The sequence below is a fragment of the Puntigrus tetrazona genome, chromosome 24, assembly GCF_018831695.1.
Source record: "Puntigrus tetrazona isolate hp1 chromosome 24, ASM1883169v1, whole genome shotgun sequence".
NCBI lineage: Eukaryota > Metazoa > Chordata > Actinopteri > Cypriniformes > Cyprinidae > Puntigrus > Puntigrus tetrazona.
The window spans coordinates 3,130,447-3,142,392 of NC_056722.1; the positions used below are offsets into that span (position 1 = coordinate 3,130,447).

Below are 11,946 nucleotides of genomic sequence, written 5' to 3' on the forward strand. Positions count from 1 at the left end.
ATTTTATGCAATTCATACAGGTTTGTAACATTTATTTTTTTTTCATTTTTGGGTGTATTATTCATTTAGGCTTTATCCTGAAAAAACTCCCTTTTCTGTGATATCTTTTAAGGCTCGGGTTATTCATTTATACATTTTTGTAGGTTTTAAATTTAAATAATTCAAACGTTACATTTTGATTGGATGACCTGTGTGCTAATTCCAAAAAAAATTAAAAAATAATTTTAAGCAAAATATATCTAATGTCGCTTCATTTTATGTACTAAAAGAACTGAAATGTAAAAAAAAATTATAAATAAAACATATATAGCCCTTATTTTGAATAAAATGAAATCAACAAAAAAAGTAAAACCAAAAATTATAAAAATTAACTATAAAAAGACTGAACCCGTAGCTAAAATTGAACTAAAATGAATAAATATTAACAAATAAAACCCCCCAAAACAGTAAAATTCAGTGACACTAAAATAATACTAATTTTTATTAGAAAATAATTTTTATCATATTACTCTTCCCGCTGCTTTACAAAAGCCATGCAATGCTGTGTTAGTGTTTTTACAATACTTAAGAGGTTTTGTGACATAAAACTTGTCATTTCTGTCATTTGTAATTTGCATCAAATTGAAATGAAAAATATTTAAACATATTTACATTTATTAAAATTGCATACACGTTTATCCAGAGGAACTTGTTAGCCTACATGAAAAACACTGCAAGCAATTCTTACGAGTAAGCAGTATTTGCAGCAAGTTTCAAGGCCCGTTCACACCAAGCGCTATAACTATAAAGATAACGATAAAGATTTAGTTCTAAACATTGTTCTCAATATTAAAGAATAGCAAAGTCTACGCCAGTGGCTCTCAAACAGGTCCTGGAGACCCCCAACCGCTGCACATTTTATATGTGTTCCTCATAGACAACACCTAGTTCAAGTCTTGCACACTAATGACGACATAATAATAATAATAATAACAATATAATAAACATACCATACTGAGGGTTGTTACATGTGTATACTTATATAGAAATATTACAGCCGTAGATACTATGTATTCATATGTACTTACGCTGTGGTTACATGTTATGTACATATGTAATTACTATGTAATTACACAGGTATTACACAAGCCCAGCTAAGTCCATTACAGCTGCCGTGAATGAAATGAACAGCGGAGAGCATTATAACCAATCAGTCACAAACCGAGATTCGTTTATAAAACCACGCATAGACAGCTTTACTGATTCTAACGGGAGTTTTTTGAGAGCGCTTAAACCCGCGCTAGACTTAAGTCAGGCGTAACACTCTTTGACAATGTAAGTTTTTCGCTCGCGTTCTCTGTAATCTATCCGCTGTTTTTTATTATGTTGTAATTAAAAAATTCATCCGTTACCTCATCCGTGAATGCTCTCCTTCGTAGCCTCATCAAGCTTCGCGTTTAACTTTGTTGTGAAAACGCGGCCTCTAGTGGCGGAGACAAACTGCGCCTTTAAGCGATGCTACTTCACTTGCTATTTTATAAAAATAAAAAAAAATCCTCACAGTATTCAACTTCAATCTGCATCTGACACTCCCTCTCTCTGCCATTGGTCGGAAACGGATAGCTCCGCCCCCCCCCCCCAAAGTCAGTGTTGCTGTGTGGGGCTGGCAGTGATGCTTTTTGTAGGGAAATCAAAACTAATCCCTGATATTTGTCTTGGCATGTTAGGCTGGAGAGAAAGATGTTTTAATCAAAATCAAAATGGCACGTGAAGCTTCAGGTTTCAGACCTATCTCTCAGGATAAAACCACTGCGATGCTGGATTTCGTCCTCGCATCTCATGCTATATCCATTTCATTTGCTTGTGTTCCTCTTTTCCAGCCCCCCTTCCCATCTTCCCATCGCTCTCTTTCATGAACATGCTTTCCATTTTTTTGCCAAGTACAGGAACGTAAGTCACTCACTCTCTCCAGTCTTTTAAATCCTCTCTCTCTCTCTCTCTCTCTTTCGTCCCCTCCCCCTCTCTCTTCTGATCTGTTCTGCTCTCTCTCTGTCTCTCTCTCTCTCTCTCTCTCTCTCTCTCTCTCTCTCTCTCTCTCTCTCTCCCTCCCTCCTCCTCTTGCTGCAGTGTTACTGCTAATGTATATTAGCGTCACTGCAGTCCTCCACCGCTCACCCCTCTCGTTCTCTCCTTCTTTTACCCTCTCTCTCTCTCCCTCTCTCCTTCGGCTTCCATTTCCTGTTCAGCGCTAACAGCATTTTTACTTCTCAGCGTGTTGTCTTGTTTTGCTCGGGTTCTGTGCGACATGCGTTCACACACACACACACACACACATAATTATACCTCGTCTCTGTCACCCCGTGTGTCAGGATTTCTCACGCTGCTCAGATGCTCTCTAAACCCTGTTTTTTCTTGCCTATCCTCTCTTTTTTTCTGCTCGTCTTTCTCACCTTCTCTCTGTGACCCCCTCCCTTCCAAAAAAATAGAAATAAATAAATAAATAAATGCAGTGAAACGTCACCACTGCCGCTGAGCTCAGTTCTGGTGCCTGCTTTACAAAACACACACACACACACACACACATTTCTTTCTTTTTTTAACTTTTGCTTTATTTAGTCATGCACATATAGTCCTCAACATTATTTCTAAACTGTACCTAATATTATTCAGCGCAGAAACAATTTTCACTCTATATTGCACAAATCTTTGCACATTTACATCACCTTTTTCACAGTCAGATCACCTTTTCTTTTCGCTGGTTAAGTTTCGGTAACCCTTTCTCCTCCGAGCGCTGCAGTGCTGCTGCTGATATCAGCTCACTTCAAACTTCTGAGTCTGCATTTATTTTTTTCTTCAACGAAAGCTATTTTACTTGCTCTCCTCAACTTTTAGGGCAGCTTTTCTCCCTTTTCCTCCATCTGCACATTCACTTATCTCACTTTTTTAATTGTTTCCTGTCATAATCCCTCTTCTGGGATCATTTAAGCATCACGTTATTTCATTAACATGCTCTCGGAGTCACATCTATGCACCTGAACAGCCTTAAATTCACTATTTTTATACGGCATTACATGCATTAATCTGAAAGCTCTGTGGCTTCTGTTTTATCCTTACTAGTACAAGTGCAATATTTTGTAGTTATACGTTTGTAAACTTAGCTAAAAATATGTTTTTTCAAATGTACATAAAATAAAGGGATAAAAATATTTCTGCTTTCAGATTTCAAGTATAATGCATGACTTGCCATTTGTTTGTAACTGAAATTTATTAGCAATTCTCAAGTAAAAATAGTTTCTACCCATTTCTTTTCAGTGTAGTGTGCATAACTTCATGCACTTTCCACTATACCTATATTAAGCACGTTAGACTTACTAAAACAGGATGTTCTAAACTAATATAACCAGCACAACTAACCTAAACGTAGTTTTCCGTCGCAGCCTTTGCTTTAAGAAGCGAATAAAGTCTTACCTTCGATATTTCCATGACTTTCGTTCTATCCTCCGCTGCCTAAATGCAGTTCTGAAAGAGTTGACTAACTTTCTTCGAGCTGCCTGGATAAGAATTAGAAAGGACGGAAAAGAAAAGTGACGGGAAATGGAGGAAACGAGTTTCCCGGGCAAAAAAAAAAGTGTTAAAACAGGCAAAATGGATAAAAAGAGTGACGGAGGAGGAATAAAGTGCTCGTGAAATGAAATGAGGAGGGAATCGGCTGAAAGGAGGGGATGTACAGTAGTAGAAAAAGAGAAAAGTAAGTGATGCTGGGCTCCAGAGTCGTTCTCAGTGGATTGTGCTGTCTTAATGCGGACCTGGAGAGCGAGGGATGGGAGGGGGGGGGTGAAAGAGGAGAGGAGGAGAAAACAGACGGGATAGGAACAGAAAGAGAGCAAAATGGCCTAATACTTTAAAAGCAACTAAATCGGAAGCATTTCAACCAGGGCTCTTCGCTGTAATAACACACAGAGGAGAGAGAGAGAGAAGAACTGAGCGGGCGCACAAAGTCAGGTTTTTACTGCAGCAAAACTGCACCGTTCTCTCCAAACCTCTCTCGCCCTCTCTCTCTCTCTCTCTCTCTCCCTCCCCCCTCCTGCTCGGTGACGCTGGGCTACAGCGCTGTACTGCTGTGTGTGCATAATGAGCACCTTTCCATCTCTCTCTCTCTGTCTCTCGTTCTCTCGCTCCACGCAATGAAGCTGCAGCGAAGCTCTTGACTTATTAGCTGCTTCATTTAAAGAGATAGAGAGACGGAGGGAAAGAGAGACAGATAGAATTTTAATCAGTCGCAGCAGTCTTTCAGTCGCATCTCTTGCTCCGGCCCAAAAGGACATTCGAAGGCAATGCGCCTGATTGAGAGACTGACAGATGATCTGCATTCGACACGCGTGGACTATTGACGCTGTTGCGTTTCATTTCACGTTAAATGCATCTTAATTTTCACGCCCCGACTCGCAAAAATGCTCTTCGAAATGCAGGTTTTGTGATCTTTGAGGTGCTGAGAGACACGAAATGCGCACAACTGTTTGATCGGCAGTTACATAACGCTCACTCGCATCCTGTTTCATTGGTTTTTTTTCCTTATATTAATCGCTTCCGCTCACACGACTGTCGTTTGCATTAGATAAAGCATCGTCTAGACGAATAAATGCCAATCCCATTGCGAATAACTCACGTTAAGGGTCCACCGATCTCACGATCCTCTTGTTTACTGCGCCCTCTGTGTTAAAAAAATGATTTTTAATGCACAACACGCTTCCATAACGGCGATTTGTGATACGCTTTGATCATTTTAGAAATGAGTTGACACTAAACACTCTTGGGAATTCCTGCGGCGTGAGACGCGAGCTCTGAAAACTACTTTCAACAGCCTTATTTTATGAGCGTTGTGCGCATGCAGCTTGTGTGTCTTCATATTAATTCGTGAAATAGTAATATCCGAAGGGGAAATGTGATTAAATTGAAAACGGTCACCGTACGCGACCTTCACTTTTGAAAATAAAGCTACTGCTCTTTATTTTATTTATTTTTTTTTACCTCATGGAAGATTCTTTATAGTCAGAAAAGGCTCTTGATCTAGATGATTGCAATGCTTCTTCTCTAGCATCACTCTTCTTGGGAGCTTTACCTTTAAGGTAAAGATTTACATGCATGCGTTGGAATTCTTGACGGTCCGCGCGCACGTCGTGCGTCAATCACCTGCGCGCGTGAAGCAACTTTCTCCAAAAACGCACAAGGTCACATGGCAACCTTCATGTCACTGCAGTATTTCTGGCATATCAATAGCGGGACCCCCGTATGATGTGCAAGATCCCCTCCGTTTTTACCTTTACTAAACATGTCCCCTCTTTCTCTCCTCTCCTCTCCCTCCCTCCCTCCCCCCGCAGACTGCTCCTCTCTCCTCCCCTCTCCGTTTTGTCTCCTCCTCTCCCTCCCCTATGCTCAGTTCGGTGTGTGTCTCCTCATTCAAAGGGCGCAAGGGTGGGAACAAGTCGTCCAACAAAGCATGTTACAGCGCCGACATGACTTGCCCGTCGGAAAGCGAGAAAATCGTCATCAACTGCGGCGGCGTGAGGCACGAGACGTACCGGAGCACCCTGAAGACGCTGCCCGGGACGCGTCTGTCGTGGCTCACTGAGCCGGACGCCTTCAGCAACTTCGACTACGACCCGAAGTCCGACGAGTTCTTCTTCGACCGGCACCCGTCCGTCTTCTCGTTCATCCTCAACTACTACCGGACGGGCAAGTTGCACTGCCCCAACGACGTGTGCGGCCCGCTGTTCGAGGAGGAGCTCGCCTTCTGGGGCATCGACGAGACCGACGTGGAGGCGTGCTGCTGGATGAACTACCGGCAGCACCGGGACGCGGAGGAGGCGCTGGACAGCTTCGAGACGCCCGAGCCGGAGGTACCGGACGACGACCCGGCGCTCGCGGGGGACGGAGACCTGAAGCGGCTCTGCCTGCAGGAGGACGGCAGGAAAGTGGGCTGGTGGCGCGTGTGGAGACCCCGGATCTGGGCGCTCTTCGAGGATCCCTATTCGTCCAAATACGCGCGGGTGAGTCTTCAGCACCTCTTTACGCGTGGACAGCTCCTCGCGCTCTAAACCGGTGGCGGTGAATTGTTGTTGAACATCATGATTTGAGAGCCTTGTTATTGGGCACAGCATGCATGGACTGGTTTGGCTGGTAACAGAAGGGTTTCAGGTTCAAACCCCAGATGCCCTTGAACTCGAGCGCCCTGATTTGCGAAATCTAGGCGCTTTTCGAATGGACAAACCCGTAGCGGTCTAGACGCGAACGCACCGAACTATAGGGAACGTTCTCTCAAGTTCCGAACGTTCGTTCTAAGTTTGCTGGGTTTTAACGACATTCTCAAAACGTTAGCAGAAAATGTATCACTCGGGGAACGTTTTTTTTTTTCCCTGAAAAGTATTTAAATGTTCTTCTAAGTTACCGCTTACGACTAGTTTCAAAATATTCGAAGGATATCCAAAAGTATTGTTTGCAAAACGCTTATTAAAAACATTAAAACTGGACAATTTAAATATTCGGAGACATGTTTTCATAACTTCAATGTTATCAAAATGGAACGTGCTTTTGTTATCTGGGTTTAAGGTGATGTAGCCTCATAGTAAAATATCTGAGTAGGAATATGAAAGGTTTGGGGTTTAAAAAAGATTGTGTCTTTGACTTTAAACATACTGATTCAAAAAAAAATATATATAGACACTTTTTATAGTTAAATCTATAGTACATGAGTTAATCCACTGACCTGACCAGCTACCAAAAAACATACTTATCACATCACATAAAGTCTTTCAAAGTCATGGAAAAAAATTCAATAATGTTAATAAAACGTTCATTCAAAGTTATCTGGTTTTTAATGACGTTCCTAAAACATTTTTTTTGTATTCAGATAACATTTTTAAGCGCGTTTCTAAACATTCAGAGGACGTTCAAAAGCAACATTCAGGTAATGCTTTCGCTGACATTCGCTTAAGAAAATCTTCTTTATTAAGATTAAGACATCTCGAATGTTCAAAGAACGTTCATAAATAAAGTCTTGGTGGGAAAAGGATGAACCTGAAAGATTTATAGGCGCAAAAGCCGCAAGCGTTGATCAAATATCATTTTGTCCTTGAACAAGACGTCTAATCAGTGTACTGTAAGTAACTTTGGTCGAAAGCGTCAACTAAATGAGTAACTGGTAAATCTCGGACTTGCTGCTAGTTAGTAAGATGCGAGGTAAAAGTTAGTTGCTTGAAACTTAAGAAGGACTGTTCTGTTGTGCATTTAAGGTTTTTGGAGAGTGTGAGTAACTTCTTAACCTGCTGTATTTAGTCTAGTGGTATAGAACTGGGCCGGTTCATCATTGCGCCTTTGAAAAATGTAATAGTTTTACAGTAAGTGGCTTTGGATAAAAGCGTCAGATCGATGACTAATGAGTAAGTAATCGTGCTTGGGAGCAGATGAAGATCTGTGCTAATAATTGAAAGTCGCGCGATCGTGGGCGGCCCTCGATAGAGACATTTACCTTAAGGTCGCAGGTCACTTCAGATGAGCAATTGGTGCGACATATGTGTGTTTGTCGGTTCGCGCTTCGTCCTCAGACCGTTCTCGCGGACAAAGTTGCACGATTGCAGTAGTTGACCCGGTTCGAGCTGGTTAAACGAGCTTTGAAGGATGCGGTTATCAGCCTGTCCAAATGAAATCAGCACCGCCAGCGGATATTCCCCCAGAATCACACACTGCACCACCACCAGACGAATATTTATGCGTGTAATTGCATGTTATCGTGCGCCACTGCGCTCTTAGATCCATCTGCACGCTCTTTGTTTCGGCTGTTTTAAAGTGTTGCACCTTACAGTGGCAGCCACGGAAACGTTACTGCATTCATAGCCCATAAACCCGCCGCTCTTATCGATCTTTTATGCTTCCGATGCCCGACGTACGCGGCGAAGCCAGGCGCTCGTTTCTTAATCGCGTCCTTGCTAATTTTCCTTTAAATGCGGGCTTGTGTGTGTGTTTTTTGGAGCTGATAACGGATGCTTGTGTTCAGTCCGATGCGATTGTAAGCGCTGATACGGGAGCTGCTGCAGAGACAGGGTGCGTTTGATTGATATTGCACGAATATGATAGACTATCACTCATAGTTTTGCCCGGAGACGTGGTCAAATATTTGAAAACAAATGCCTCGGTGTGTCCACACGCTGTGTGCATGTATCAGGTTCTGCTGAGGAAGTCACTTGAGGTTGCGTTTTATGTGTGTATAGAAAATCTATGTCCGTTCAAGCACACAAGTTGGTCTATCAGCATATTTGCTGATTATCTTTCGTGTGTTTTAGACGAAATTGAGATGCGTGGCTGGTTAATTTCACAGCTTACGTCGTAGAGGAGCTCCTTTTTGAAAGCGGATGTAATGAACTTACTGGGAATCTTTAGGAGAGCGCTTTAAAGCAGTGCATGCGTGTGCGTGTGCACAGATGCACAGTGGCTGTCTGCGGTGTGTCTGGGCGCTTGCAGATGGATTTAGACGTGGTTTATACCTGGGGAATGCATCGGCATTGTCCAAATGTCACTGGCAGGTCAATATTTGCCACAGTTCATTCAGCGTGCTGTCAGCCGCCGGGGTTTACTGTATAGTTGTTGCCGTGTGCATGCGAGCATTAACATGCGTGTAGTCGCATACAGTAAACACAATCAATTAGTGGTCAGACGGTGAGGGTTTTTGACGTCCAGTGCTGGCTTATGGAGATGCAGCTGAATTATGAGATGCTTGATTTAAACGACTGGGGTTTAGTCACAAAAAAGCACATTTTTTTCAACAAATAATACTTTTGTTTATTAAGGATGCATTAAATTGATCGAAAATTACACAACTTCTTTTTTTTCAAATAACTGCTGTTGTTTTAAATGTTCTTTTAATTCTGAAAAACACGTTGTTTTCAACATTCATAATTATACTCATTTTATATTGAGCAGCAAATTAAAATGATTTCTGATGGATCGCATGACTCTGAAGACAGGAGTAATGATCCTGAAAATTCAGCTTTAATCACAGGAATAAATTACATTTTACAATATGTAAAAAAAAAACACATTTTAAATTGTACTAATATTTTACATTGTTACTAGTTGCAGTGTATTTTTGATCCGATGAATGCAGCCTTTGGTGAGCAGAAAAAACCTTTTTTACCAATCTATTTTCAGTAATATAAATTGTATAAATTTCTGTTAAAGTTCATGTTTTAATATTTTTCCACTTTTTTTTACTTTTTGTTTAACTCATATATTCAACCTTTTGAAATTTACTCGACGTTTTCTTTATTAAACATTGAATTTTGTTGTTAAAAACAGAAATGTATTTATAAGTGTAATATTCCATCGCACCGATGCACTTAATATTCCCTCAAAATTCAGAAAACAATCTTAGTGCTAAAATATCCACCAAATTATTTTAGTTTAGTTACAGCAAATTAGATATTGAATTTAAATAAACGCCATTTTACACTTTTTCAGAAGAGCACATTTTGCTGATAAATCCCTTCCTGTTTTAATTTCATTTAATTTAACAAAATGCACCAATTTAAATAACGATTTTGCCTCTGATTTGCACATAAATTCATTCTGCTTGCGTCTTGCTAGCGCTTATATATTTGACAACATTTATGCGCAATTCTCTAAAAAGTATATATGAAAATAAACATAAAGCGGCTTCTCAGAAAGCGTTTGGGGCTGTGCTGCGTTTCTCTCCGTTCGTGCATTAGCACACGACAGTAACACTTCACTGATCTCGAATCTAGCAGGACTAGACAAGACAAAGGCGCACTTGTAAAGAAGGACGGACAGAGGAAGGCGGAGGTGAATGGAAGGATGTTGCTGGACTGATTTAAAGCCGCGGCGCGGGTGAAGTGTGAAACATTTATGAGCCGAGCGATAATCTGCATGTTATTCACACCAACAGCAGTCCAACACACGTGAAGCTTGAACACACACACACACACACACGCACACGCTCACACACTGCCGCAATACTGCTCCCCGGCAGCCCGAGCTGTGCACTAGAGCAGGAGATGAGCTAGAGAGGGTCAGATGTAAGGAATGAGAGGGCTGGAGAGATTGAAGGAGATGGGCGTTTGAGAGGGGGAGTGGCTGGAAATGAGAGGATGGGGGTAGAGCGACGCTTTATGCATTCATTTTAACATCTTCAATTATGACTAAAGGCACCGGATGCCTTTCTCCCGAAATATTGATTGATCGCCTATCGATCGCTCGGGTCTTTGTCTCTCTGAAGGCATCCGATCGGCTCGCGCGCGCACGCACACACACACACACACACGCTGCACTGTAATACTGTTCAGTGGCACGTGACTCTTAGGATTCAAGGTTATTGAGAACGAATCCTCTAATGTAAGCATCATAAATGACCACACAGAGATCCATACTAATCTCATAAACATTTACATTGATGCTTAAGAGTCATTTCAGTCGTTTTCGTCATCTGCATCCGCTCGAAGGTTGCTTTGGAATACAGCTTGCAGATTACAACGTACTCTATTTAACAACTGCCGTTAGCTTATTAATGTAACGGATTACGTTTGATCACTTTTTCTAAATGTCTAACGAATGTTTTCAACACCGATTACTCTCAGACTTTCAAAATCCTTGCATCTCTTGAATTAAGATTATGATAACTTCATTTTAAAACACAGACACCACAAAATCAGACTTTAGCAGATCTTACTTTGAGATCATTCTGAGGTTAAATACAGACTTAAAAACGTAACGAGAAATTATGAATATTAATACAAGAATGCTTAGATGTAACACCCTTTGTAATTGTTAACACAAGTATCATAAGGAACTTTTTTCAGCTGCAGTTTACATTTATTACAGTTACATTTATTTTGAAAACCAAGTCACGTAACACTTTTACTTATAAGTAGTTCCTCCCCAACGCCATCTTTATCTAATTTATCTAATGTTTTGATAGATGTCTGACTACGTTGAAGTTCTGTACTCATTTTTTTATTGTTTTTTTTAAAAATGCATTTAAGCTACGGAAGCCAAAGGATGAATAAAGCAAGAAAAAACTTTTTATCTGACTAACTCCGATTGAGTTTCTTGCAATTTAGAGGAAAAGGTCAGAGTTGTGAAATAGAAACACACACACGTGCAAATACCTTGCACACTTTTTTTTCTTTTATATCTTGCAGTTCTGAGATTGCATCATTTATTTTTCTCAGAATTGTGTGGAAAAGGTGTCAGAATTAAATTGCCGGGAAAACATACATATTTTGAGTTAAAAAGTACCTTTTTGCATTGCGTGGTGGAAAAGGACTGTTCACCAAAAAACCAAATCCATCACTTACTCACCCACCTTTCGCTCTTAATTCCATTGAAATAAATGCAATAACTTGACAATAACTCAAAATGTATTCAGAGTTCAAACACACACGCACACACAAGCAAACAAATAAATAACAAACTTTTTTGACTGATAAATTCATCCCTACATAAATTCAGCAGGAAATAATAATTAAATGCATCAATTTATATGATTTGCACAATGAATAGATCTGACGTTATTTCTGTGATCATTTTTATTCCTTCTCAGAGCGCTCTTCGCGTTTTTTGGACGCTTAAAGCACTTAAGTCCACTCAAACAAAGTAACCCCTGTCTTGTATTCACCTTCATGTCATTTCAAACCCGTACGACTTTCTTTCTTCTGCAGAACGAATCGTATTGTGAACATTGTCATTGGATCCCACTTTTCTGGTATGGGCATTTTTAGGTGAAATATCCCTTTAAGACACAAGCGCTCGCGTGAATGCCACTGAATTAGATAAAACACCAGTGGATGAAGGAAATTGGCTTTAGCGAAGAGAAAATCTTGTGCGGCAGATGCCATTTGCTCTGTTATTTTATTATCTAATGCATTGACATTCAGACGTTTTAAGTGTGGCCTAAAAGTC

The 11,946-nt window shown here is 40.7% G+C and overlaps 1 protein-coding gene across 5 annotated transcripts in view; it reads left to right on the forward strand.

Annotated features, from left to right (window-relative positions):
* The window catches only part of kcnc3b (potassium voltage-gated channel, Shaw-related subfamily, member 3b), a 61,389-nt gene that overhangs the window by 4,742 nt on the left and 44,701 nt on the right, over window positions 1-11,946 (forward strand). For all 5 annotated transcript variants that reach the window (XM_043226297.1, XM_043226298.1, XM_043226299.1 and 2 more), the window contains one exon: window positions 5,358-6,026. In XM_043226297.1, the coding sequence (XP_043082232.1) occupies window positions 5,409-6,026 (618 nt within the window). In that variant the 5' untranslated portion in view covers window positions 5,358-5,408. The remainder of the gene's footprint in view (window positions 1-5,357; window positions 6,027-11,946) is intronic.